At 66.3% G+C, this 26,829-nt stretch overlaps 7 protein-coding genes across 7 annotated transcripts; 3 read left to right on the plus strand and 4 right to left on the minus strand.

Annotated features, from left to right (window-relative positions):
• Positions 1–2,795: 2,795 nt before the first annotated feature.
• On the minus strand, positions 2,796–3,460 carry EMIHUDRAFT_222298 (hypothetical protein; the record flags this gene model as incomplete). The annotated part of the gene is made up of 2 exons (XM_005793269.1): positions 2,796–3,209; positions 3,317–3,460. 2 exons carry the CDS (start codon positions 3,458–3,460, stop codon positions 2,796–2,798), a joined length of 558 nt encoding a protein of 185 aa, XP_005793326.1.
• A 1,609-nt stretch (positions 3,461–5,069) lies between these two features.
• EMIHUDRAFT_360801 (hypothetical protein) lies at positions 5,070–5,669 on the plus strand (the record flags this gene model as incomplete). The annotated part of the gene is made up of 1 exon (XM_005793270.1): positions 5,070–5,669. A coding segment is annotated over one exon (435 nt), but the record flags the coding sequence as incomplete, so codon positions are not given.
• A 5,849-nt stretch (positions 5,670–11,518) lies between these two features.
• On the minus strand, positions 11,519–12,782 carry EMIHUDRAFT_222302 (hypothetical protein; the record flags this gene model as incomplete). The annotated part of the gene is made up of 5 exons (XM_005793271.1): positions 11,519–11,683; positions 11,748–11,816; positions 11,895–12,011; positions 12,105–12,245; positions 12,357–12,782. 5 exons carry the CDS (start codon positions 12,780–12,782, stop codon positions 11,519–11,521), a joined length of 918 nt encoding a protein of 305 aa, XP_005793328.1.
• Positions 12,783–13,365: 583 nt separating this feature from the next.
• EMIHUDRAFT_454126 (hypothetical protein) lies at positions 13,366–16,522 on the minus strand (the record flags this gene model as incomplete). Its single annotated transcript, XM_005793272.1, has 9 exons — positions 13,366–13,450; positions 13,536–13,760; positions 13,845–14,284; positions 14,474–14,629; positions 14,729–15,065; positions 15,210–15,289; positions 15,395–15,551; positions 15,747–15,955; positions 16,274–16,522. The coding sequence occupies 9 exons, from the start codon at positions 16,520–16,522 to the stop codon at positions 13,366–13,368; spliced, it is 1,938 nt and encodes a 645-aa protein (XP_005793329.1).
• A 1,331-nt stretch (positions 16,523–17,853) lies between these two features.
• EMIHUDRAFT_222304 (hypothetical protein) lies at positions 17,854–18,711 on the plus strand (the record flags this gene model as incomplete). The annotated part of the gene is made up of 3 exons (XM_005793273.1): positions 17,854–18,408; positions 18,515–18,564; positions 18,699–18,711. 3 exons carry the CDS (start codon positions 17,854–17,856, stop codon positions 18,709–18,711), a joined length of 618 nt encoding a protein of 205 aa, XP_005793330.1.
• A 530-nt stretch (positions 18,712–19,241) lies between these two features.
• EMIHUDRAFT_222305 (hypothetical protein) lies at positions 19,242–20,885 on the plus strand (the record flags this gene model as incomplete). Its single annotated transcript, XM_005793274.1, has 6 exons — positions 19,242–19,322; positions 19,635–19,730; positions 19,806–19,835; positions 20,161–20,196; positions 20,287–20,382; positions 20,796–20,885. 6 exons carry the CDS (start codon positions 19,242–19,244, stop codon positions 20,883–20,885), a joined length of 429 nt encoding a protein of 142 aa, XP_005793331.1.
• Positions 20,886–23,258: 2,373 nt separating this feature from the next.
• Positions 23,259–26,826, minus strand: EMIHUDRAFT_466424 (hypothetical protein; the record flags this gene model as incomplete). Its single annotated transcript, XM_005793275.1, has 4 exons — positions 26,326–26,826; positions 26,154–26,239; positions 25,806–25,920; positions 23,259–24,601 (listed from the first exon to the last, which is right to left on the minus strand). Exons 1-4 carry the CDS (start codon positions 26,774–26,776, stop codon positions 23,259–23,261), a joined length of 1,995 nt encoding a protein of 664 aa, XP_005793332.1. The 5' UTR covers positions 26,777–26,826.
• Positions 26,827–26,829: the final 3 nt, after the last annotated feature.

Here is a 26,829-nt window from a genome sequence, read left to right on the forward strand (position 1 = left end):
CTAGCCTGCTCAGCCTTGCCGCCTCGGCTCTCGCCTGGTTTGCCGCTCGCAGGGCCTGCAAACACAATTTTGGGTACGAGAGGGCATGAAAATCGGCTCGACCGCCAATCTCCTCAACCTGTAGGCCCGCCGCAACGTCCTTCTTGACGTCTGCCGCAAGTTGGTCCAGGGCCGCGCCGCCTGACGTGCTGTTGAACAGCTCGAGGCTGCGCAGAAGGCAAAGGGTCGAGTTAGGACACTACGGATAAGAGGCATGCTGCACTGTCGCAAGACTATGTCGCGCCTCCCGCCGAGGCGTCTTAGCTGGTGGAGCATGGCTCTTATCTGCTCCGCTTCCCGTGCCGCATGCCGCTCCCGTATCCGCTCGTGTGTATCAGCCTGATCCACAAGGGTTCTGAGCGAGCGGTTCGAGCTTCCCAGTTTCTCGCCAATACGGCTGATGCGTCGCTCGTGCCGCTGCAGCGTCTCGCCCTGCGTGGACATTGTCGCTGATATGCTCTGCAGCTCGGAATGAAGCACGATGGCGGCGGCGGCGCCAATCGCAGTCAGCAAAACGGTGGCCAACGCCACAGCTTTGACTGACCTGGAGTCTGTTGCGGCGGGCGGCTTCGGATTGAGTCGCGGCTCGATCGGTGGTTGGGTTGGCATGTGTATGGTGCTCTGCCCACGCCCCCCGGCAGTGTCTGCCACGCCGGCAAACTTGGCGGTTTGCGCGGTATCTACAGGTTGGGGTTTCAACGCGTTTGGTCATCCGTGTACGTACTTTTAGCTTACTGGGAGAAAAGAGAGAGGGGGTTGTGTTCTCTAGGCCCCTAGGGGCCCTACGCGCGGCGTGAGAGCTCGGAAGCGAGCTTAGCACGGCGATCGAGGATGGCACGGTTCACCCCCTTCACCGAAGCGATGGAGATGCGTTCCGCGTGGTGTGACACAAATGAGAGGCGGGAGTGGGGAGGGTACGCGGTGCGGTCAACGCCCGAGCGTTGAGCCTTGCGCGCAAGGCGGTTGATCTTTGCAACTGCAGGCGGCGAGAAGCCGCCGCCGAATGTCTCGTGGAGAAGCAGGTTGAACTTGTTTCGTTTGCCGAAGATCCCGTCATGGTAGTGGCCACGCTGCGACTTGACGTAGCCTTGGCCGGTGGTGTGGTCGAACGCACGTTGACCACGGAACCCGCGTTGCTTGCAGCCCATGTTTGCAAGGCGGGCGCGCTCTTCGGTGTTGCCGAAGGCGAACTTGTCTCCAACGGAGCCGGGGTTGCCTCCGGTGTCGGCGCGGCCGACCCCAACGGGCAAGCCACCCCGGAGGGGGGTCCAAAGTTTGACCTCACTGATCTCGTCTTTGCCCCCGGGAGCCGCGCCCGGCTCAGCCAGGTCGGTTTTGTAGCCCTCGTTGAACTGTTTGGTGAGCTCAGGTTTTTCGGCATCTCCCATAACGGGCCGGGAGATGGAGACGGCGGCGACACAATCGTACCAGGCGCGAAGTACGCCGTCGTGTGGGCGCCGCCGGGCGGCGTTGTTGAGGAACCAGTCGCCATGGTAGTCCTTTGCACCACCGACTGTGTCCCCAAGCTCGAGTGCCCGCGTGACAGTCGAGCGGCACTGCGAGAGGTGAAGACCGTTTCGGCGCTGAAGTTCGCCGATGAATATGTCGTCTGGAATGGTTGTGGCGTTGCTGCCGTCAAGTTTGGTGTCGAGCCACCGCCCCGCGTAAGGCTGCGAAGTTGAGACGTAGCGGATGGACTCGCGGTAACGTATCTTGGTGTCGCCGGGCTGCCAGTTGGCTGCTGTGTAGTCGTCAAGGGCGCGCCACTCCTTCTGCAGATCGAACCAGTTCCAGATAGTCTCGATGGCAGCAAGCGCCCGCGCGTACGGGCTTCCTGATTTGCAAGTGCCATCGATGACTGACTCCGGTGTTGGAAGAGACTCAGAAGTGGGGAGGCTGACGCCCTTGGGGTAGAACTCAGAGATTTTGCCGCCGCGCAAGGTGTAGTAGATGTTGTCGTCGCGCGCGGCTCGGATGGAGGCCACCTCGTCTCGCCTCGAGAGCGCGGCTCTGTACGAGTTGACGGCGGCGTCCCGTGCGCCGTACCCGCCGCAGCGCTCGGCTTCGGCGAGGTCTGGGCTGCAGGCCACAAGCTTTGACCAGCATTTGAGGAGGGAGTTGTGGTAGGCTTCGGCCGGGCCGCGTACGCCCGTGCGGCCCTCCCCCGTGTCGTTAAGCTCTCTCTCTCTCCGTGTACGTTCGTCATCGAATGAGTGAGGAGTCTCGACAGACTAGTGTGGACCTGCGGCGGTACCCGTCTCTGTTGTTCGGGCAGTGAGAGACGCAGGATCTGCACGCCAAAGTGGGCCACTCATTTGCATTTTGGTTTTGGGTTGGTCGGAGATCATCCATCAGCACTCATGTCTCATCAGTCAGTCACGTCAGTCAAAGCAGTCGTGGCACGTGGAGCAGTCGCTGCATGCAACGGCGCCGCCACACGCTCCGGACGACCCCGACAACCGACACACCACGCACAATGGGAGGCTATCGCGCACGATCGGGCATCGCGCCGCAAACAACTCGCCGCACAGATGGGGGGGAGGCAGAATCCCACACACACCGGAGCAGCACAGACACCTTACACGTCAGCGCTCGCTCGATGTGGCCGGCGCTCTCCCCTCGGTCCTATCTCGCCTTTTCAACGGCGGCGTGCGGCCACGCGCCGCGCCGAGCCGGTCTCGGCGGGAGACCTCGGAGCCGCACGCGATGCGGGCATGCGCGATGGCTCCGTTGGCTCCGTGCCTAAGGCAGATCGATTAGGGTGTGAGCTGCGGCAGCCACCGTTTCTGTACCCGCTCGATCACGTGCAGGCCGTCGGAGGCCGCGCTGGATGGCCCAGGGCCGGCGGCGGTGAAGGCGTCCGTCGATGAAGGGATGTCGTCGAGGGAGCCATCGTCCTCCGTGGCTGGTGCACCGGTCCAGTTGTCGGAGTTCGAGATCGCCGTCGAATTGGAGAGTGTGTTCGGCCCGTTGACGAACTCACGGAATGTGAGCGACTTGGTGCACGCTGGGTCGAGCATCATGACTCGCACCTCATCCTGGGCGAGGAACTCGCCCAGGGACCAGCTGTTGGCGTCGCCGTTTTGATCGAGCTGCATCCACTGCATGGTTTCGTAGTCAAGCGTAAACGCCCAGGAGTTGGTGCCTGGGTGACTTGCTGATGAGAGCGCCTTCCAGGCGGGTAGTCGTGCCCCTCACCTACGGTCATACGGCGGCGTCAGAGGGGGGGAAGGGGCGCGAAGCGTGAACATGGAGGCAAGCAGGTGGTGGGCTGCACCTGGCCAAAGCCGGCGACCTCGAAGTTGTCGTAGCTTGTGCGGATATCGCTGAGCGTGAGAGGGACCGGATCGGCAACAGCATGGGCGGCCGCGTCAGCGGCCGGAGAGGCCGGAGAGCCATCCGACGGAGGCCGGTCGTGCATCGGCGCGTCAGCCGCAGGGGCCGGGGGGGCGGCGGCATCCATCGCTGCGGGTCGCTGCGGGCCGACGATTGTGGACGGAGGCCGACTGAAGCTGGGACGTTCTACGGTTAAACCAAGAGCGTCGGCGCGGACACGAGAGACTTATAAGGGTAGAAATGTTAGAAAAATACAAACCGCAGTGACGAAATCAATAGCCCCCCCCCCCCCCCCCTCCACACACAGTAACTCCGGCTGCGGCGTCCTCCGGCGTGCCCGCACAGAGCTGCGTGGACGTACAACACCACAGAGCTCCCCTAATCCGTCTCGCGCGTGATCGCGAAGCGCAGCACGCACGCTCTAGCGAAAGCGAGAGAGGGAGTGTGTGAACGCGAGAGGGAGAAAAGAAAGGAGAATGTCAGGAAAAGGTCGCTTCGACACACATAAATGGCTCGAGATATATCTCTTCACTACCTGTTTTGCATCGAACGTGTCTCCCCGCACGGGCCGAAGCACGCTCCACACCAAGCCCATGTCCCGAATCCAGCCTTGGTTTGGCATGGCATTCGCTGCCCGCAAGCGCGCCCGCACCGCCGGCGAGGACGGCGGATCGGAGAACGAGGCTGTGGCGGTCGCGGATGGCTTCGAGGCGCCCCTCTTTGGCGCGCGCGTCGTCGGCCAGGTCACCACGCTGCCGCTCGAGGGCGAGGACGGCCCTCTGGCAGCGCTCGAGGTGAATGGCGTCGTGAGCGATCGCGCAGGCGGCTGGTACGTCACCACTGCTGACTCAGTGCTGCACGTCTCTGCGGCCGGGCGCGTGCGCAGCGTGGCAACCCTGGAAGGCGCCGGCCTCCGCGGCATCGCCATTAGCCCGGACGGCAGCGCGCTGTTTGTGGTAGACATGTTCAACGACAAAATCCGGCGGGTGGAGGTGACGACGTGCGCGGTGACCACGCTTGCGGGCAGCGGCGAGACCGGCAGCGCTGACGACGTGGGCGGCGCGGCGCGGTTCAGTTGCCCATACGACGTCGCCATCAGCCGCGACGGCAGCGCTCTGTTTGTTGCGGACCTTGACAACCACAAGATCCGGCGCGTGGAGGTGGCGACGGGCGCTGTGACGACGGTGGCGGGCAGTACCGTCGGTAGCGCTGATGGCGTGGCCGGCGCAGCGCAGTTCCACAACCCAAGCGGCGTCGCCATCAGCCCGGACGGAAGCGCGCTGTTTGTGGCGGACTACTTCAGCCACAAGATCCGGCGGGTCGAGGTGACGACGTGCGCGGTGACCACGCTTGCGGGCAGTGGCATTAGCGGCGGCGCTGATGGCGTGGGCGGCGCGGCGCAGTTCTACTTCCCATTCGGCGTCGCCATCAGCGCCGACGGCGGCGCGCTGTTTGTTTCGGACTTCGGCAACCAGCAGATCCGGCGGGTGGAGGTGGCGACTGGCGCTGTGACCACGGTCGCTGGCAGCGGCACCGAGGGAAGCGCTGATGGCGTGGGCGGCGCAGCGCAGTTCAAGTACCCAAGCGACATCGCCCTCAGCACCGACGGCAGCGCTATTCTGGTTTGCACAGACGACTCCCTCCGCCAGGTCTGCGTGTCGGCGCCTCCTCCGCCTCCCTCCTTCGCGCCGATTGTGGTGTCGCCCTCGACCCTCGTGGCCGACCTCGCAAAGATGTGGGGCGATGCGACTTTCCCCCAGGGGATGGTCACTTTCCTGGTCGGCGACGACCAGCAGCGCCTCGAGAGCGTCACAAAGGCCATCCTCTGCATTCGGTCGGTATTCTTTCGGACCATGTTCGGCATCGGCATGAAGGAGCGCGACGCCGGCGAGGTCACGGTGCGCAACACCGACCTCGCTACCTTCACCGCCCTCGTCCGCTACCTCTGCACCGACCAGCTCGACCTCGGCGAGGAGGGGGGCGGCAGGGCGCAGCGCGCGCTCGACCTGCGGCAGCTGGCGCAGATGTACCAGGTGCCGCGCCTCGAGCTGCTCTGCGCGCAGGCGCTGCAGGAGAGCGTCGGGCCGGCGAGCGCCGTGCCGCTGCTCGAGGCGGCGCACGCGACGGGCGACGGGCGGCTCCTCGCGCAGTGCCGCCGCTACGTGGCCGACAACGCCGCCGAGGTGCGGGCGAGCGGTGGCGTGGAGCAGCTGCGCGACCTCGGCGTGGCCAAGGGGCTGCTCGGCGACGCGCTCGACCAGGTGGCGGAGCTGAAGGGGACGGTGGCGGCGCGCGACGCGGACCTCGAGAAGGTCCGGGCGGATCTCGCAAGTACGTCAGTTCGCACGCACTCTCTTCACTGCCTGTTTCGCATCGAAAAGTGTACCCCTCGATTGGCCTTTTAGCACAGGTTTCGATCCGGGCCACCGCAAATTTTGATCAGCAAATTTCGAGGGGCGGCCGCAAATTTTGAGGTACATTTTGATTGTCAAAACGCGTCCGTCTTGCCGCAGGATAAAGCAACACCCACACGCGACACCCCACCACTCAACTGGACGCGTTCACTTCCCCAGACACGGCTTCTTACGCCGCGCGGGGGCGGGCGCACAGCCGTCCTCAAAAAGGCCATCGCATTGCGCTCTCCCGCGACCGACCGCGCGCACCTCCCGGCTCTGGCGCCGATCACTTCTAGTGCAGGCGGCCGCCGGATGACGCTGCTCTTTGATGGCGAGCATGAACGGCCTGCGTTCCTGCTCGAAGACCCGTCTCAGGCGCCTAGTTGTCTGGTGCCTAGTTGTCCTCCTTCTTCTTGGCCAGGTTGAGCGCGCGACGGGCCCGCGACGATGCCTTGGCCGGCGCAATGCTCTCATCGCGCGCTGCCCGGTCCACCGAGCCCGGTAGAGGCCACCGGAAACGGGAGACTATACGCGGCACCGCGCTCGTCGTGCCCCGGGGCGTCTTGCTGGGAGAGGAGGCTGGCGCCCTGAGGCGGCATTTGGTGGCGTGGGGAGTGCGGAACGCTACTGGCGGCGTGACAGGGCCTCTCTCGGCTGCGTGTGCCGCCCATCGGCACGCGGGTGCGCAGACACCGCGCGACTCAGCCCGCTCGCTCGACCCTTTTGCCGCGAGAGGGCGCCGGCCGCGTGTAAGAGGTGGCTGGCGCCCTGAGGCGGCATTTGGTGGCGTGGGGAGTGCGGAACGCTACTGGCGGCGTGACAGGGCCTCTCTCGGTTGCGTGTGCCGCCCATCGGCACGCGGGTGCGCAGACACCGCGCGACTCTGCCCGCTCGCTCGACCCTTTTGCCGCGAGAGGGCGCCGGGGCCGCGTGTAAGAGGTGGCTGGCGCCCTGAGCCCTGAGGCGGCATTTGGTGGGGTCAGCGTGCGATGCTGAGTCTTACCTGTCGGCGCTGGGCCAGATCCCAGCGCAGAACTCTGCAACGCTGGCATACAGACACAACAAGACTAACCCCAACCCCAACCAACCTGGTTTGTGGAGCGGTCCCACACAACTTACCCCAGGTCATGCAAATAAAATCTGAGATTTATTCGAGGGTGTCTCTCTCTCTCAGGGTGTATCGTCGATGTCCCAAAAGTCGGTGTGCCCAACGACACGGGTGGGGGCCGCACGGGCGTGCGCGGCCCCGCCGAGGCCTACTACATCTCCCTCCTCAAATGCTGGTCAAAGCTTGTGGCCTGCAGCCCGGACCTCGCCGAAGCCGAGCGCTCCGGCGGGTACGGTGCACGAGACGCCGCCGTCAACGCTTACAGAGCCGCGCTCTCGAGGCGAGACGAGGTGGCCTCCATCCGAGCCGCGCGCGACGACAACATCTACTACACCTTGCGCGGCGGCAAGATCTCTGAGTTCTACCCCAAGGGCGTCAGCCTCCCCACTTCTGCCCCTCACCCTCCGACTCCGCCGCAGGACCGGTCTGGCGACCCGGGACGACCGCCTAGAGCAGCATCATCGACCATCCCGACCCCGTGGGGGCCGGGGCGGGCCAGCCAGGCGTGAGAGCGCCCCTCCCCCCCTCTCGCGGCGCGTCCCCTCCTTCCTCCCCGCACCCCGCCACCCGGCTCGCCGCCCCGTCGCCGTCGCGAGTCAGCCCTCGGCCAGGTACTGCCAAAGGCGGCCGCAAGCAGCGCCATCGCTACCAGCGCCACCGTGCTGGCGCTGGTGAGCTCTGCGGCCCGTGTAGCGGCCCCTTAGCCCGTCGCCCGGGCACATGGCGCCCTCACACCGCTCCTCGCCTCCGTCTCGCAGGCCAAAATCGTCGACATCGCGTCGGCACTCTCGACGGCGCGCCTGGGCTCGGAGAGGGCGGCCTGGGCGGTGCGGGGTGGCTGGGCTGCCCCCCTCCCGCGGTGCGCCAAGCCTCGGGGGTCGGGGAGACCATCTCGGGTCGCTGAGGGGGCGGGTCGGACGCCCGATCCGGCTGCTGGCCGGAGGACGTCGCCGGTTCCGCGATTTTGGGCGCCCCAGTCGCCTCCAGCCGGGCCGAGCGGCGCCAGCTGGTAGCTGGGGCCGCAGGGCGGTCGGGCCGACACCGTGTGCTAGTCGGGGTGGGTTGTCTAGGGGTGTAAAGGTCGGTAGAGTGTCCGTTTGTGGCCTCCGGACGGGCTCTGGCCGGGAGCCCGCCGGGCCGGCTGAGGCTGTGTGTCCGTCCACTGTGGACCCAGTGATGGCCTAGGAGCCCTGCACGGACGGTGTTTATGCTATATAACACCTAGGGACCGCGTGGGGTGGGCGGCGAGCCGCGCATCGGCCGACAATGTGCCGGTGTACGCGTTTCGGTCACACTCAGGGCCCGTTTTGCATGACCTGCCCCCGCTTAGCGAGGCCGGACCAGAGACCTGAGTCATGCGCGCTCGCCCGGTTTTTCGAAGTGAGTTTTCTCCACAATTCCAGAGCACAGACCGCTCGCCCCCGACACACGGCGCAATGCTGAGTAAGTACCTTACCGCGGCGGGCTCCACACACTACTCGGCCGAGACGACCTCTCAAGCTCCATCCTTACTCCTCCACCATGTCGGCGAGCGTCGGGGTGGTGCGGAGATGCTGCGCACCGCGCACCGCAATCGAGACTGCGACGGCGGCGGCGACGGCTGCGCTCGCCGTGGCGAGCCCGTCGAGAGCGAGCGGGCCGAGCGCTGCGGCGTCGGGGCCGACGGCCGCCCCGCGGCTGACAGCGAACCTGAGCACGCCAGCGTCAAGGGGTGTGGGGAGGGGGGAAGGAGGGGGGGGGGGGGGGAGAGTGGTCGGCAGGGACGTGTTTTCAGCCTGCATCTAGGACGGCGAACAAGGCCCAGCCGACCGCAGCTGCTGCCGAGAGCAGCCCGAGGCGGGCATAGGAGTCGGCGAGCGCTGCGGCGGCGAGGAGGGAGAGGACCTGGCGGGGAGCGAAGGAGGCGCGGTGAGAGGCGCGGAGGGCCGTGTGGGGTGCTACCACACTCCCCCACTGCTACCGGAGGAGGGGGTGCGCCACCGCGGCGGCGAAGCAGCGAGCGGCGCCGAGAGAAGCGGATCCCGCCCAAGCGTTGACGTTGACGAGGGCGGCCGCCGTCACCCATCCCGCGTGCCTGCTCGCAATGTCAGACGCGTGAAGAGACGCCCTTCACACTCACAGCTGCCCTCGCCCGGCTGGGCGTGCAGCGATCGCGGAACGGAGACCAGGGCGCCAAGCGGCCCGCGCAGCGCTGGCGCGGCCTGCAGGTGCGAGAGGGGGGCGGCTGTGCGTGGCAGAGCGAGGGAGTGGCTGCCGTCACCTGCACAGCGTAGCAGGCATGGGAGAAGTGTTGTGCCCCTGCGGCCTCCACTCTGCTGTGGTGACGGGCTGCGGATAGGCGGAGGGACTGGCGTGCTGTGCAGTGGCGGAGTGCCAGGTGGCGAGAAGACGGCCCGGCGTCAGCGTCTGCGTGTGCGGAGCGTCAATCTGTTGTGTGTGCCGTCCGCTGCGAGACGACGAGGCACGCGGCGGTAGCCGCGAGGCAGGCCGAGGAGAGCCAGAGCCGAGAGAGCGCCCACGGCCGAAAGGCGGCACACCACAGGGCCTGGGCGCAGTTTGCGCTCAGCCACGCGGGAGCCGCGGGGGCTGCGGCTCGCGCCGCCTCGCGGTTGACGGCGAGCGCGAGGACGCCGGCGGCTTCTCCGAGGTAGATGACGCCCCAGATGGCAAAGGCGAAGCCTGACAGCGGGCCTCCAGGTGTGTCGGGCTGCAACGAGTGAGCGCTGCCGTTGTGATATGGGGCGAGTGCTGCCTGCCGGATTGAAGAGCGTCGGCCAGGGAGACCGGACCAGCACGTCTGCGTCTGAGTCGAATCGGCCGGGGAGAGCAACGCTGACGACGCTGACGATCAGCCCGCCGATCTGTAGCCCGAGCCCGCCCTTGCCGGGAGCCGGAGTGTTGCGGAGAGCAGCTGTGACGCAAGCAGCAGCGCCACAGAAAATCAGCGCGGCGGCGAACCCAGAGGCGACAGGCGGCGGCGGAGGAGGCGGTGTGGGCGGAGGGCGGGCGAAGAAGCGCATGAATTGACGCTCTCAGAGCCGGTGGAATCGGGAGAAGCTGGCGAAAATTTGAGCAGGTGCGAGCGCAGTGGCGGAGGTGTTAAAAAGAATTTTCGCCCGCATCGCGACACGGTCACACGCGGACGCTCCAGCCTCTCAGCTCACCACCTCGCCTTCTCTGTCGCTCTCCTGGCCCAGGCCCATCAGTAGCACGTCTGAGCCGTCCCAGACCGCACTTACCTTGGGTCTGCAAGCTCACACCGGCTCGTGATGCCACGGAGAGGGCTCGAGATTGTCTTCGGCGGACCCCATCCGAGGCGATTGCGAGGGCATTCCGGAGGTCATTATCGGCGCCACCGACCGTGAAATGTCTCGTACCGCAGCCCTCATGCACCAGGCGCATGGATGCAGTCATAATATGTAGGCCTTGTCTCCCGAAGTTTTGAGCAATAGCCGCAAAAGGTGCTTTTCGGCAGTTCATCGCGACACGTCCAGGTGCCGACGAAGCGGCTTCCCAGCTCACCACCTCGCCTTTTCTGTCGCTCTCCTGGCCCAGGCCCATCGGTATCAAGTCTGAGCTCTCCCAAACCGTCCTTATTTTGGGTGATGAAGCCCACTCTGGCTCATACAACGGAGAGAGAGCAACGGAGAGAGAGTAAGTACAACGGAGAGAGAGAGACAACGGCTCTTACGGCCTCATACACGCCCGTTTCACCCACAGACACGCCGGCACGCACTCCCACTTCACACATGCTCAAGCACAACCCCACCAAAGCACAGCCCTGCTCAGAGTAGTCGTGAACCACCCTTTGGCAGCCGTGGAAGCCCCACAGCCGCTGCTTCTCTCGGCTCCTCTCAATGCGTGTCGTGCACCACCCCACGAAAGCCCACCGAAAGAGCACTGGTGCTCTCCGCATGCGCCACCGATGTGATTGTGCAACGTCAGCCACCTCGCCGGAGGTAGTTGCGACTGGGGACACCGGAAGCTCGACGCTCGAGCACGTGTGGCAAAGTTTTGCGACATCCTGCGACTCGACCCCCGAGGGCTGCCGGCCGCCGACAGCAATACCGAGACCGGATTGCGCAGCGAGTTCGGTCCGAATGAGCCCAGGGCCAGCCCGTGGACCGGTACGGACGGCAGGTACCCACGGGACCGCTGCGGCGGGACTGGGAGGCGCCACGAGTCCCAAAATCGAGCACGGTCGGCGCGCGTCCCCAAGCTGGAAATAGGCCTTTAATGACTGCACTCCAAGAGTGCTCGCCAAGTGCGCAAGTCGAGTGTGACTCACACAGTGTGCAGAGCCGGCTACTAGATAGTGCTCCAAGTACGGCTTTACCAAGAGAGTGCAGCCAGGAGGGCAGTGGAGTGGCAAAAGGACCAGCGAAGCAGGATGACGGAGGGGCTTTTTCCATATCCGTCATTGAGCGCCCACTTACTTCCTCGCCGTCCCTCCCTTGCGTTGTTTGTTTTCTTTCTTTTTACTTTAACCAAGATTCCCAGCGCGGACCACGCTTGCGTGTGGATAATACCTCGCTGGAAGCTGTGGCAGAACGCTAAACATGCATGCGTTTCCCCCCAGGCGCCAAGGCCCGGGAGCCTCTCGTCCGATGAGCGATTGGTGCAGCCTCCTCTGCGCGTTTCAGTCCTCGACGCGCCTCTGCGCTTCGCCAAGCGCCGTCCGCAGCGCGGCGCCCTCCTCCGCCAGCGCCGCCAGCCTGCCGCACACCGCCTTTCGCCGCGCGCGCGCTTCGCCCCTCTCCGCCTCGTCGAGCCCTTCCAGCCCGTCGAGTCCATCCACCTCCACCTGCGGTGGAACAGGACTCCGTCCATTACTAGACAGCCGGGCATGCGCGCGCGACCGCCTCGACCTGCAGCGCGGCCAGCGAGGCGAGCGCGGAGGAGGCCTTGCGGTGGACGCACTCCACCGCGTCCGCCGCCTAGCGACGCACCAGCTGGACTCTCACTGGCGGCTCTGCGGGTGCACGCCGCACGGCACACCCGGCCGCCGCCTCGACGTCGTCCAAGTCGACCCGGGCGAGGGAGGAGGACAGACCTCCGAGCGCCACGCCTGCAGAGTCGGTCCTCCGCTCCAGTGCGAGCAGCCGCTCCCCGACCGGCACAGCGTCGCCCGCCTCGGCGCTGCTTGGGCTGCAATCGGGCGCGGCGGCGGGCGGGCCAGCATCGCCGCTGCCGATCAGAGAGAGGTTGGCCCGCTTGAGGTTGACCAGCTGGCCGCCCTCCCCGCGCAGCTGGTACCGCTGCTTCTCCTCCAACCACGATACCACCTCGCCCCGCGTCCCGTTGAGCGCGCGGCCCGCCTCGGAGGCGAGTCCTTGCACCAGCACAAGGCTCCCGGGCGGCAGCGGCTCGCAGGCCACGTCGGCGTCACCGCCGCCGCCGGCCGCCTCGCGCGCGAGCCTCGCCGCCCGGCGCTGCTCCTTGATCCGCTCGAGGTCCGTCTTCCCGTCCAGCTCGACGTAGCCTCCCTCCGGAGGCCGCGGCGGCTCCCGCGCCGACGAATCGGCGCCACCACCGTCAAACGGGCCGCCGAATGGGCCGCCGAATGGGCCGTCGGGCAGCGTCTGCGAGAGGCCCTGCGGAGGGGCGGCCGCCGCGGGAGGCGGCTTGAGCTCGACGTCCACGTCGACCGCCTCTCGCGCCAGAAGCACGATGCCGCTGCCGAGGCCGTGGTCGCCGAGCGGGACGCCATCCACCTCAACGCTCGCCACGTCCGCCGGTGTCGGCAGCCGCCCCGCGTACAGGCCCGCCTTCTTCGAGTAGGCCTTGAGGAAGGGCGCAAGCACCGTGTCCACAAAGGGCCGCTTGAGCATCTTGCTAGTGAGCGTGAGCTTGAGCGTGACGTCGCCGCAGCTCACGAGGCAGGTGCGTGATCGCTCCTCCATGATGGTTGGGCGTGTTGCAGGTGTGGGTTCGGATAGTAGGGGGAGGGCTCCCAGGGCTTCGAGGTTTTTCAGTTGCAACCATCGTGATAGGCAAGGCGTTCAGGGTGATAGTGATAGACGGTGCGCGGCTGGCAAGTACGAAGTAGTGAGTGAGAGAGGTGTACACGGCCGTGAGCTGTGCGTACGGGTAACAAACCATCAATACATGGTCGGTGCGTGTCGTGATCCCCTGGAACACCCGTACTCTCCCGCGCCATCTCCGTCGCCCTCTTCGGCTGCGGCCTTACCACCAAGATCGGGAGGCGGCCAGGGCTCATAGACTCGGTCGAGAGACCCCAGATTGGCATCCATGCCTCTCTGGACAGGGTGGCCCGCCACAACGACCCCTGGAATTGCGACTCGCCGCTTTCCTCCCGCTGTGATTCTGTGTGAGCTCTGTGTCTTGATTTGCCAACAATATACATAATACATGAATCAATACTTCCTGTATCGCACAAACCATCAATACTTCCTGTATCGCACAAAGTACAAAGACTCTACGACCCCCAGTATTCTGATAAACACAAGATGCATGCTCGGGGCTCTACTGGGATCTCTTCTCGACGTTCTTCGCTATCCGAATCCGAATCATCCGCGTCATACGCCTCGCCTCTTCGCTCCCCGATTCGCTGTCCGCATTTGCATGCAGTGCGCGGCAAGAGTGGCTTGAGGGGCTCTCCCCCACGGCTCACAATCTCTCGCAAGCTACTCGACATCGGGAACCGCATGTGCGGGTTGGGACACGAGGGTAGTGAGGATAGCATGCGCCAGCCAGGCGCCGCCTCATCCTCAAAGCACTGATGCGTCATGAGACGTCGCGGTGCCGTCACGGCACGGCCCACCACGAAAGCCGCGCCAGGAATGTCTTCGCCGCCGGGAAGTGCACCGTCTACGAAAGCCATCCTCATGCCCTCTTCACGCATCGCCTCCGCCTCCGCCCTTGTCGATGCCGGTCGCGCCCCCTCTAGTCGTCCCTGTCGGACATAGCTGATCGACGTGCGGGGGCTGTCCCGGCCGTCTGACCAGAGAGCGTGCACCTGCTCGCACACGCGAGCCTCCCAAAGGAAGCTGCCATCAGGCGGGTTGTCGAGCATGTGCATGTACAGTAGGACGATTCGGTCCCGGTCGTGCCACCAGCAGCTGTGCGGCCACGCCAGAGGCGCGAGCTCCGCAGCTGTCGGCCTCCGACCGTTGGAGTCGAGATCGAACAGCACATCCTCACGATGGCACGGGAGGTACTCCTCATCGTAGTCGGAAGCGTCGTCATCGCACCACTCCCCTAACCACGGGTACAGCATGCCGTCCACACCGGCCTGCTCCGCGAGCATGGCAACCTCCTCGAACCATGCTTCCTGCTGCGCCCGGCGGGTGGGGTTTGGCGACCAGAAAGGAAGACTGTCCTTGTACTTGCTCCAGCCTCCCGCCACCGCCGCCGCCAGCTGGCGTCGCGTTGGGCGGCGAGCCTGCGTGTGCGGGGGGGTAGGGGGGGCGCGTGGGCGTGGAGGGCGGCGGCGAGGCGGCGCCGCGTGGGAGGGAGCGAGTACCGCCGCTTCCGCCTTGGTCGCCTCCGCCTCCATTGCCTCGGCCGCCGCCTCCGCCTCCCTCAACTCGCGGATCAATGCCTCCCTCGAAGAAGCGGCTGAGCCCATCACCCTCAGCACCCTGCTCTCCTCCCTCAACTCCGGCGCCGCCTCCGCCTGGGCTGCCTCCAGCGCGACCAGCAACGGCTTCTTCACCTCCCAAGGGAGGCGCAACACCTTGTACCTCGCCTGCGCCTCCCTCTCCTCGGCTGCCGCCCGCTGACTCCTCTGCGCGAGCACCTCCTCGAGGATCCGCAGCGGCGCCACCGCCTCTGCCAACGGCACCACCTCCGCCGCCTCCTTCTCCGCAGCTGCCCGCGCCTGCACGTATGCCGCTCGGTACGCCGACTCGTAGTCCTCCAGATGCCTGAAGTCCCGAAGAAGCGGCTGCTCTTCCCGCCAGTCCACCTCCCTCAACGCCTCGACGACCGCCAGGGCATACTCGCAGCGAGGGTCGCTGTACCCGTAGTTGTTCCGCCGCCAGCAAGGGTCGCGCGCAACCATCTCGTCGTCAGACTCCCGCGCAAGGAACCAGCTGTTCGGATAGCTGACCTTTATTGCCGCCCGTGGAGCTCTTCCTGGGCTGCCATCCAGTCTGGTACCAGTGATGCTGCACCAGCGGCTGTTTGTTATCGTGCCGATGCGGATGCTCCTCCCGCCCAGCCTGGCTGCCTCGTACCCGGCTTTCAACGCCCTCGCCGCCTCCGCCTCCGCCTCCGCCGCCAGGTACGCCGCCCGCGCCGCCTCCTTCGCCTCCCACTCCACCGGATCGCCAAAACCACATGCTCGGATAGCCTCGTAAGCGCACTCGCTCCGGTACTCAGCGGCCCTCGTCGCCAAAACCACGGCCAAGAAGTACTCCACCTCGGCGTGCGGCCCGCCGAACAGCTCGACGCCGTCAGGCAAACCCTCGACCGCCTCCGCTGCCAGCGCCGCCCGCATCGCCGCCTCCGCCTCGGCCACAAGCTCCGCCGCCCCCCTCGTCTGCTTCACCCTCTGCTTCACCCCGCCGTAGCCACCCAGCGGTAGCCCCGCCTCCGTGAAGCGCTCGTCCAACAGGACCACTCCGTCCTGAGGTAGCCTCGAGAAGCGCTCGTCACGAACCCTGCTCATCGCTGCCTCCTCCGCCTCCCGAGCTTCGCTCGCGGCCCTATCACTCTCTCGATTGAGCACCAGCGTCACCGCCTTCACCGCCAACTTCTCCGCCCGCACCCGCGCCACCTCCGCCGCCGCCTCCTCCGCCGCCGCCCGCGCCGCCTGCGCCGCGCCAGCGCCCGCCTCCGCCTCGGCCTCCGCCTCGGCCTCCCTCTCCGGCGCGGCCGCCATGTTCATTTGGATGCGGTACAGTGCGCGCTGCCGCTTTGAGGCACTGGCCGTTGGCAGCTCGCCCGCCACCGAGGCCGCCAATGCCGCGGCCGCCGCTCGGCAGTCTCGGCAGCGCCACCGCCCCCCTGCCGCTGATCCCGTCTCAGGCTCGCAGCGGAAGCAAACGTCGATGTCGTCGCCAGCGGCGAGCCGCCCGAAGCAGACGTCGCACGTGCCTCGCGTCGGCGCCTCCATGCTGGTGACAGCGTGGCCGCATTCGCGGCAGCACGGCTCCTTGCTCGGCGCGCCGCCGTCGCATCGCCGCAGCTGCGCCGCCGCCGCCGCCTCCTTCTCTTCGCGAAGGACTTGCGGTAATCGCCGCAGGGGCTCGGCAGGTGGCGCGCGCGCCGCCTCGGCTGAGCCCGCCGCGCACGCTTCGGGCGTCTCCCGCCGCGCCTGATTCGGAGGGCAAGTGCGGCGGTGGCGAGGGTGAGCGCAGGGCGGCGCCGGGTTGGGTGGAGTGTCGGCGAGCGGCGACGCGCGGGGAAGCAGGCAGGAGCTCGGCACCGGCGTCGGGCGCTTCGCCGCCGGTGCCGCCGGATCGGCGTCGCTTGCCGAGAGCCTCCGCTTGACCGCAACCTTGTCCGCCTCGCGCCGCCGCTGGCCGACCTTGTACGCCGCCATCTCCTCCTCGTAGACGGCCATCTTCGCCTTGTAGTTGGCGACGCGCATCGTGTTCAAGGCGACGTCCTTCACCTTCTTCGGCTCCCTCGGCTTCTTCGGTAGTGGCGCCTTCGACGGCGAGGCCTTGGGCATGGCCCGCCCGTGTCGACAGAATTTGCGCAGCCCCCCCGGAATATCTTGTGTGAGGGCTTCCGAGGTGAACCTCGAAGAATTTTTTGCGGAGGATGGTATGGTGCGCATGACCCACCACACCCCCGCCGCCTGCTGACAGACCCAGCCTCCCGGAGACCGGGGATGGCGGTCAGGACCATACCCCCCCACCCTTTGGGCCGTGAGCCTACCATACCATACCTTAGGCTGAACAAGCTATTCCTCTCGCACCCCGTCTCTTTTCCTTTCCTTTTTTCTCTACAGCACCCTCTCTTTTCCTCTCTATTTTCCCGGGAAAACTCCGGGGAAACCATCAAATTTTCCGGGCTCTGAGCCGAGTCTGAGGCTGGTTTGGGCCCAAAATCAGCCAAATCGGCAAAATACCGGGTATTTTGCGGGTATACCTGGAAACTCCCGGGTATACCTGGAAAATACCCTGCGACCGCCTGGGTATCGTGCCGATTTCCTCAATTTTGCGTCAGATTTTGCCCCAGACCAGCTCTCAGACTCAGGGAAACTCGCGAGTTTCCAGAATGGAGCACCAAACACCCTCTGTTTTCCCTGGAAATTTCCGGAAACGCAAAGTGCTGGGGACCCTCTGTTTTCCTTTTTGTTTGCCGGAAAAGCTTGTGCAGGCCAAACCATACCCCGCAAAAAGTTGGAACCCAGGGGAAAGGCAACGGCTTGAATTAGTTTTTTTCAGCCTGTTTGAACGCTGCGGCTGTGCAGCTGCGGCCGCATACGACTGAGCCGCAGGCGCGGCGGCTGGCTGAGCGGCTGGTGCGGCGGCTGGCGCGGCGGTGGCGCACGTGCCCGCGCGCTCGCGCTCTGCGCGCTCCAGCTCCCGCGTGTACTCGGACTTCTCAGGCTGATCTGCCTGTCGAGACATAGCATCGTGCGAGTAAGCCGCAGGTGTTTTTCTGCGATATTCTCCCAGGTGTGTATTCTTTTTGCTTGGGGCGGACAGCATGCCGGGGTAGGTAGGGTAGGTCTGGGCGCTCCCGTCGGGTTTTTCCCTCTCTTCAAGCTGGAATTTTCACAGCAAAAAAAGAAATTTTCGGCGAAAATCACGATGTCAACCCTCCCCAAGTGGGTGATCTGGTGCTTGTAGGGCTTGATAGTGGCCTGCCATGTCACAGGAAGGACTGTGATTGCAGGAGAGTACCACCAGCCATCACTTTAGTTGGTATAGTACTCCACCTTCACCCATACCGTGATTTCTTTTTTAGTTTCCCATAAGTAGGGTAGGTAGGTAGGTAGGTAGGTAGGTAGGGGCACCGCAGGGGCCGGTCAGGTTTTTCCAGAATTTCAGCATGCTGTCCGCCCCAAGCAAAAAGAATCTTACAACAAAACTCCCTCGCACAACACGGGGCACGGGACTGGCGCGCACTGGCACTAACACAAAAAGAATACACACCCATTCTCCCTCCATTTTGCCGCCGCCAAAAGACCGCAACGAAAAACCGCTGCGGGCCATCACCAGGCCATCACAGTCGCCCGACATGGAAGGCGTCCTCGAGGAGATTGACGCCATGCTGGGCGAGCAGCAGTCGGTTTCGGCGCGGTGGTACGCCCGCCGCGCCGACCTGCCCGTCGACGAGGCGCGCGCGCTGCTCAAGAGCTACTTGAGCGCGCGCGCTGGCAGCGCGAGCGGCGTCTTTCTGGTCTCCGGCGAGGCCGCCTCGGGCGGGCGTGTCGTGCGACTGGCGGAGGCGGACGAGCTCGAGCGGACGCGCGCCGGCTTCGCCTCCGTCACCACGGAGCAGCTCTACTCGGTGCACGCGCCGGCGCTCGCGTCCGACGCCTCCCGCAAGTACGAGCCGCTCGCGTCGCTCGCCGCGGCGCAGGACGCGCAGCTGTACGAGGAGGTGCGCCAGCATGCCTCACCTCGCCCCCGGCGCGGAGCCGTGCCCGCTGGAAGCCGCGCCACTCAGCCCCGCGCCGCCCCCGCGCGCCCTCCTCCCGCAGCTCCAGGCGAGCGGCGAGACCAATTGCCTGCTCGACAACCGCTGGGCGGCGATCCGGTGCGCGAGAATGGAGATTGGGCGGGGGCACGCTCGCGCAGCGCACACCAGGGAGAGGGGGCCCGTGTGCGCGGGTCCAGCACGCGCACGCGACAAGACAGCCGACTCGACCGCGACTCGACACGATCCCAAAGGCCTGCTCACTAACCGCCCGGGCCCCGGCAAACGGCTGCGAACCCAGGTGCGAGGGGGCGACGATATCGTCGCGGGGCGCGGTCGGACGGCTGCGCGCAGTCGCCCCTCCGCCCGCGAGCGCGGCGCCCAAGCCGCGCCCCGCCGCCAAGCCGGCCTCCGCCCCGCCGCCGCCAAAGATCCCAAAGGCTGCGGCGGCCATGTTTGCCGCAAAGCCGCCCTCCAAGCCGAAGGCCGCGCCGGCGGACAAGCCTTCTGAGTCGGCCCCCGCCCCGGCGGCGGCGGAGGCGGAGCCGCCCTCGCAGGGCGGCAAGAAGCGGCGCGCCGTCCCCCGCCAGCGCCGACCCTGCCACACTCCATGACGTCCAGCTGACGTGTCGCCCAGGCGCGCCGTCGTCGACAGCGACGAGGAGGAGGAGGAGGAGAGGCCAGCCAAGGCGCAGGCGCCGGCGGCCGCCGCCAAGCCCGCCGCCGCACCCGCGCCCGCAGCGCCCGCCGCCGCCGCTTCAGCGCCCGCCGCCGCCAAGCCGAAGCCAAAGGGCGGCATGGCGGGCTTCTTCAAGCCCGCCGCGCCGCCGGCTGCGGCGAAGAAGGGGGAGGAGGCGAAGAAGGGGGAGGGCAAGAAGGTGGGCGGCTGCTCGCGAGGCGAGGCGAGGCCCTCCACTGCCGAGAAGATGGATAAGGCGGAGGAGTCTGCGCCAGAGGAGCAGGCGGGGCAGCAGGCAGCGACAGGGCAGCAGGCAGCGACAGGGCAGCAGGCAGCGACAGGGCAGCAGGCAGCGACAGGGCAGCAGGCAGCGACGGGCGGCGGCGCGGGCGGTGTGGGCGGCGCTTCCTCCTCGGAGGACGGCTCGGAGGACGGCCCGCCGTCGAGTGCCGCCGGGGAGGCGGAGGGGGCGGGGAAGGGTGCGGAGGAGAAGGCGTCTCTGCTGCGCGAGGAGCTCGGAGGGATGAAGCCGTCGGCGCTCAAGAAGCGCGCCAAGGAGGCTGGCGTGGAGGAGAGCAAGCTCGACGAGGCGGACGACGCGGACGACGTCAAGGCGAAACTCCTCGAGGCCCCTCGAGCCCGCGGCTTTCTTTGTATGACTGGCAGAACTTGCCTTCGTTAGGCGACGCTCATCGACCTCATCGTCGACAAGGTGTGCCGCGAGCGGCGGGAGGAGGCGGCGGAGGAGGCGGAGGAGGAAACGGAGGAGGAGGTGGCAGAGGCTGCGGCGCGGCGCAAGGAGGAGCGGCGCAAGGCGCAGATGAGCCGGAATACGCCGAGATGAGCCGAGATACGCCGAGCCCCCGGGAGATGAGAGAGGAAGGAGGGGCGACGCAAGGCGCGCGGCCCTGTCGAGACACGCCGCAGCGCTGCACGCGTCCCGGACACGTCCCCGACACACGCCCCCGACACAGGTCCCTGACCCCCCCCCCCCCCCCTCCCCCCCCTCCCCCGCCCTTTAGGCTCGCATCCTCGAGGACGCAGCTTCGCTTGTGGACGATCCGGCCGAGCTGGTGGCACCAGCCGCCCGCCGAGGCCCCCGCTGGACAGCGTCTCTTCACACGCCTAGCTGTGAACAGGTGCACCCGCACCCGCCCGCCGAGGGCGCGAAGACGCCGCCGCCGGTCGCGGCTGCCGAGGAGGAGGCTGCGCCGACCCGCACCCGCACCGTGACCGTCAAGGAGCGCGTGCGTGAGGAGGTTGCCTGCACCCCTGCCCCTGCCCCAACCCCTGACCCATCCCTCACCCCCCCCACCCTCACCCCCCACCCTCACCCTCACCCCCACCCCCACCTCACCCTCACCCCCACCTCACCCTCACCCCCACCTCACCCTCACCCCCACCTCACCCTCACCCCCACCTCACCCTCACCCCCACCTCACCCTCACCCCCACCTCACCCTCACCCCCACCTCACCCTCACCCCCACCTCACCCTCACCCCCACCCTCACCCTCACCCTCACCCCCACCTCACCCCCACCTCACCCTCACCCCCACCTCACCCTCACCCCCACCTCACCCTCACCCTCACCCTCACCCCCACCTCACCCTCACCCTCACCCTCACCCCCACCTCACCCCCACCCCGGCCCTGACCCCAACCTCCGCCCCAGGTGACCTACATGGACGAGCGCGGCTACATGGTCTGCGAGGAGAAGTGGGTCGAGCGCGAGGTCGAGAAGCAGGCGCCTCAGGCAGCGTAGTCCACCTGAAGCAGCTCTGTCTCCCGCCCCTCCGCCCCTCTCCCTCTCCCACCCCCTCTCCCTCTCCCTCACCCTCACCCTCTCCCTCACCCTCTCCCTCACCCTCTCCCTCTCCCTCACCCTCTCCCTCACCCTCACCCTCACCCTCACCCTCACCCTCACCCTCTTCCTCTCCCTCACCCTCACCCTCACCCTCACCCTCTCCCTCACCCTCTCCCTCTCCCTCACCCTCACCCACGGGAGCCGCCAGCGCAGGTGGCGGAGGAGCAGCTGCGGCCTGCGGCACCGCGCATGCTGGGAGGCGCAAAGGCGGGCGGCAAGCCCGCGGCGGCGGCACCCAAGCAGAAGAAGCGCGCGGCGGCGCCGGCAGACGGCGCCTGCTGTGTCTCCTGGCTGCGGTGGCTGCGCACAGCGTCTCTTCACGCCTCCGGCTGCGAGCAGGCGGCGATTCGGACTCGGAGGAGGCGGCGCCGAAGAAGGGGAAGAAGGGCGGCGGCGGCGCCAAGGCCCTCGCCGGCTTCGCTGGCGGCGTGGCGGTGAGGCGCCTCTTCACACCCGCGTGTGGCTGATTAGGCCAAGCCGGCCTCGGCGGGGATGCGCTCGATCGGCTCCTTCTTTGGAAAGAAGTGAGCGGCCTAGACGCCCCTGCGCCCGCTCACAACCTTCCCCCCGCGGAGGCGGCCCAGCACAGCGCACAGCCGGAGCTCCTCCTTCAAGGGGGCGGCGTGCAGCAACGGCTTTATGCTGCAGGGTCGGGTCGTATATCGTCTCAATAGTTTGCGCTGTCCTCGGCCCTGTGTAGAGCGACCCGGCGGAGAGAAAACCTCGATAAACATATGTGTCAATGTGAAAACTATTTATGCATGTTCATTTTCGTTTTTGTTCTCTCCACTCCTCTCACAATGGGGGTGTTTCTGTTTGGGTGATGGGTGTGTTTGCCACGGCGCGAGATCTGTGCGAGATGGCATGTTGTGCGAGTATATGGGACAAAAGCGTCGAAAATGTCCCAAAAAGCGTGTCTGGAGTTTGTTGCAGCTCCGCAGCCTGCGCGCGCTGCCGGGACGCACCGCTTGCTGGATACACGCACTCCCTGGGTCCCAGGGAGTGCGTGTATCCAACTGGAGTGAGTAGGCTCGACGCCGTTCTCGAGATGGAGCTGCAGAAAGTACGCCGCCGAGCGTGACACCGAAGGCGTCCCGGCGGCGGTGATGGAGTGTGAGACCTGAGGCTGCGGAGGTGACGCCTGAGGTACCGGCCCGTGCACAGCGACTCAGCCGGCGACCGCCACGGGCTCAGACGAGACTTGTCGACTCGTTCCGGCTCAGCTTCACCGTGGTCATCGGGCGTCTGTCGACGTCAGGACCACCCATACAGCTCGCGGGTTTGAGGTCGCAAGAGCCAAGATGGTGGCGTTGGGACATCCCAACCATCACACAAGACAGCCTGTAGGTGATGGCGGGACGGCGCAGTGTTTGTGGCACTCGGCAGTAGGCACCTGCGGCACGGCCCCGCTGTCGGCTCTCACGGGCTGCGGAACCGGCCCCAGAGGGAGCCGGTCCGGGCGAGTGTGGCAGCTCCTGCGCTAGTATGGGCACCCTCTATCATAGCACTACTGATCCTGGTCATTAGAGCTGCCAGGGATAGCGTCAGGAGCCGGTAGGAGTCAAAACCTCTCATATTTGAGACATCGTGTCCCATATACTCGCACAACGAGCCAGATAAGCCGCAAGGGACGAATCCGATCGCCCCCCGCCCGCGCCGCCTCGCGCGCGGCGCGCACTCTGCACGACAGCACAAGCCACACTCTATAGTGTGCTGCACACAGGCCGAGACACGCGACAGGGGGGCACTTGTGTCATTCAGTGCGGTGGTCGGACAGACGAACGAGGGAGTGTGGTGTGTGCGCTGGTCACGGTGTGTGTGTGTATGCGCGCGCGCCGCATAAGGCATACGCGGGCGGGGGGGAGAAGACGAGAAGTTTCTCCCCTCGAGACCTGCATATACGCCGACTACAAGTTTCTCCGAGACCTCGCGAGCGGGCGGGGTTATTTTCACACCTCGGCAGTGTGGTGTTTGGGCCGGGCAGGGCAGTGTGGGTTTCACACCCGGGGCAGGTAGGGGATCGGGCAGGGCAGTTGTGCGGCAGTGTGCGGGAGCAGGGCAGTACGGCAGGGCAGAGGGCAGGGCAGGGCAGGGCAGTGTGTATATACCGCCCCTATTATATATCTACCCCTTTTCTTGCGCGTGAGAGAGAGCTATTTTGTATTTCGCCGGACGTGCCCCGACACACCGCGGCGCGCGCAAGCGAGTCGCAAGAGACGAGGTAGAGACGGTAATGGCATCACTAAACATTATGGTTCAGCACCACACACCCTACATTTGCTTCACCTCTGCAGCCACGTACGAGAAGCCGCCTCGGGCGGAGGCGCTCGGATCCGACGCCGCCCCCTTGTTGCCGCCAAAGCACACGTAGGCGAGGCCAAGACCGAGCGCAATATCCACCGTGTTGGCGAGCAGGTAGAGCTTCACGATGGCCCCGCCGCCGCTGGTGACCCCCTTGAACAGCTTGCTGCAGGAGGTGGTGATGCCGATGTTGATGAAGGCGATGCACATCCACCACGTGCTCAGGCTCGAGCAGGCGCGCGGTATGGCCACCCCAGCGGCGGTGCCCGCGAGAGGGCTTTCCAGCAGCGTCACGATCAGCGACAGCAGCAGGAACCCCAAGACGAATTTGGGAAATTTTTGCCATAGCATGCCTAGGCCGGCGCGGGCCGGCGTCGCGGACTGGCGGCTCGCGCGCTTGGCGTCCTCCAGCGACCAAAAGATTGCGATGCCGAGGCAGATGAAGCCGAGGCCGGCGTTCAGGATCATCTTCACCACGCCGCCCACCTCGGTTGCCTCGTCGCTCACGATCGCAGCCGAGACGAGGACGTTGCCGGTCTGGTCAACCGACGCGCCAATCCACGCGCCGGCGACAGCGTCATCCATGTCCGCCCAGATTGCGAAATACGGCTGTAGGAGCTGGAAGGCTAACGTGAATAGGACGACGATGGAGATGCAGAGCGTGAGCTCGTCGCCGGTGGCGCCGACGATGGGCTGCACCGCCGCCATGCCCGACGCGCCACACCAGGCGGCGCCAACGGAGAGTAGCATGACCTGAGCGCGATTGTCCATCCCCAGCAGCCGTGTGCCAATGAACCAGCCCGCCATCACGGCGAGCGGAGAGCCTACCCAGCCAACGATAATGCCAGGGAGGCCGATGGACCAGATGACGCCGTAGGACTTCGCGTAAAGCACCAGCGCGATCTTGATCATAAACTCTCCGTCCTTCGCCACCGGCAGCAGCCACTTATCAGCCGCCGCGCTGAGCGACGGCGACAGCTCGGCAACATTGCCAAGGAACATGCCAATGAATATGGCGTAGATGGCGTAAGACACCCCAAAAGATGAGAGCTTCGTGTACCGCCCAAGCCAGAGGCACCCGGTGCCCAACAGGGACACCACGATGAAGCCAATGAGGTACCTAATCGGTGCCGTCTTTCCAAGCTTCCCCGTCAGGCGCAGGTAGACCCAGTAGGTCGCGCCCATCAGTGCGAGGAGCGGCCAGGTCAAGGTGGCGTTGTATTGATCCCACGAAGCAAAAGGATCCGAGGCCCAGTCCATGGGCTGAGGCAGCAAATATTTGACGCGCACCGGGTCGGCTTCAGTCTCAGGACCTGGGACCACGAGCAGAGCGAGCGGCAGAAGAGGCAAAAAGCAGAGCAGGCCGACCCAGACTGCGAGCCAATCAGCGGTGGTTAGCTCAGTCGACGCCCGGGCGAGACACCCAGGCTTCGGCGGGTCTGTGTCGGTCCTGACGGCATCTGTCTTCACCTCTGCCCCATCCTCCAGATTTGCTTCTTTGCTGGCCGTCTCCATTGGCAGTCGCGTCGTCCAGCCTCGCGGCGTCGAGATCCAGTGCAACAACTTCGGGCGGATCCTCGATGTGCGCCCGCGATGTGCTGACCACCCGAAGGGACGCACGCGTTTTGCGCCGCCCACCGTGCGCCTGCCTGCAACCGCCACGCCGATCAGTAATCTGTATCCGGACCAGTACAGATGCTCTCCCCCAAGCACTCAACGTGGACGTCGATGCCAACCCAATGGCCCAGCGTGCATCAACGCGTCGATATCCACATCAGCACCGATGGCACGCTCGGGCTTTGCGCAACCGTGATCTCTTTGGGCGCGGCGTTTGCAGGTGCGCTGTGGTCGTCAGCCTTCTTTTTGCGGACGTGGAAAGAGGTGATGTATACTTGAGGGCACACAGCCAAAGCAGTGACTTCTCGAGGCTTGGCCGCGTGAGGCGGGCAGGGCTCGGCGATGGCACTTGCGGTTGTCACTCTCGCACATTCGCTGGCGATTTGCGCGAAAGGGTGACCTCCTGGAGATAATGAGACATGTGCGCCGGTGTGCGTAGAGCCCTCTCAAAAACCCAGCTCAACCCCTGCCACACGACAACCGCACAAGCAGCCCCGCTTCCGCCGCCGCCGTGGCCCGTGCCGCCCCCGCGCCGTGGCGCCGGAAAGCGAAATCGCTCCCCTCGGCGCTTGCTCCCCAGGCCATCCGGCGCACCCCCACCCCATCCACCAGGCCCCCAGAGCCTCTCATCGCCAGAGCCCCGCTCTGTCAGAGGCTCTCAGCCTCGTCACAACGAGGTAAGAGAAAAAAGAGACGCATAACGAAATATGTGTCGCACTTGAGAGCGCGCGAGACTGCGTACCCCCCGCCGGCCCAGATTTTGGCTGCCGTGTACATAGACCTGTGTGTAGCTGAGATGAAGCGGCTAGGGTCGGCGGGAGGACAGCGGCGGCGGTGGTGGCTTTCGGGAGGACAGGCCGAGCGGCAGCGGCGGGGCACCCGGCCCGGCCGACGGCGCACCAGGCGGGGCGCCTGGCGGGGCGCCGGGCGGGGGCGGGGGCTTCCAGGTCGCGGGCGGCGGCGGCGCCCCGAGCGGCGGCGGCGGCGGCGGCGCTCCGTCCGTCTGAAGCAGGACCTGAGGGGGCGGAGGAGGTGCTGGGATGAGTCACGGGAGGTGGCGTGCGCACGTGCGGGGTGCGCGGCGGTGGGTGATGCGCAGGCAGTGCGGCGCCCGCCACCCGCGGGGAGTGTGCGGGAGAGGAGGAGGCGGGGCGAGGAGAAGTGCGGAGGGGGGGGAGAGGCGAAAAGGGGAGGAGAGAGCATCTATGCTCTCTCTCGCGTGATCTCGGCTGATCTCGGCCGACCCACCCGCGGCGTGGCAGCACCCGAGCCCGCGGAAGCGAGAGAGCCGTCCGCCACGGACAGCTGCACTCGAGCTGTCTCCCCGAGCTCTCCTGAGGCGGGGGCAGGGGGCAGGGGAAGGCGTAGAGGGAGGGAGGGTGGTTGGAGAGGGAGGGAGGGTGGCGGAGAGGGTGCGCACCGACTCCTCTCAGTGCGGCGAGGTCGATCCTCCCATCCGGGGAGCGAGCGGCGCCGCAGGAGTGGCGGGAGGGCGGCTCGGGGAGCGGCGAGAGCGCCGGCCCAGCGCGCGCGGTCAGGGGTCGCACGGCGAGCGCGAGCGAGGCGGCGTCGTGCCCGAGCTTTGCGCGGTGGTAAGCAAGCCGGCTCTCGACGAGGCGCATGGTGGCGTCGGTGGACTCGAGCTCGAGTCGCTGCGCGTCCAGGCTCGCGAGCAGGCTCGCGCCCGCCGCGCCCACGTGCTGGCCGACGGTCGACAGCGCGTCCACCAGGTACGCTTGCGTCTGCTCCACCGTTTCGGCCCGCGGCCGGCCGGGCTCGCGGTACGCAGCGGCGCACCACTCGGCGATCGCGCTCAGGTTGTCGCGGTCCGAGTGCAGCTCCGCACAGATGCCCTGCAGCTCAGTCGCCATGCCAGGTGGAGGCAGGCAGGGCGGAAGGGCGATGAGAGTGCGGCGGCTGGGCT

This window comes from Emiliania huxleyi (assembly GCF_000372725.1).
Source record: "Emiliania huxleyi CCMP1516 unplaced genomic scaffold EMIHUscaffold_102, whole genome shotgun sequence".
Classification (NCBI taxonomy): Eukaryota; Haptophyta; order Isochrysidales; family Noelaerhabdaceae; genus Emiliania; species Emiliania huxleyi.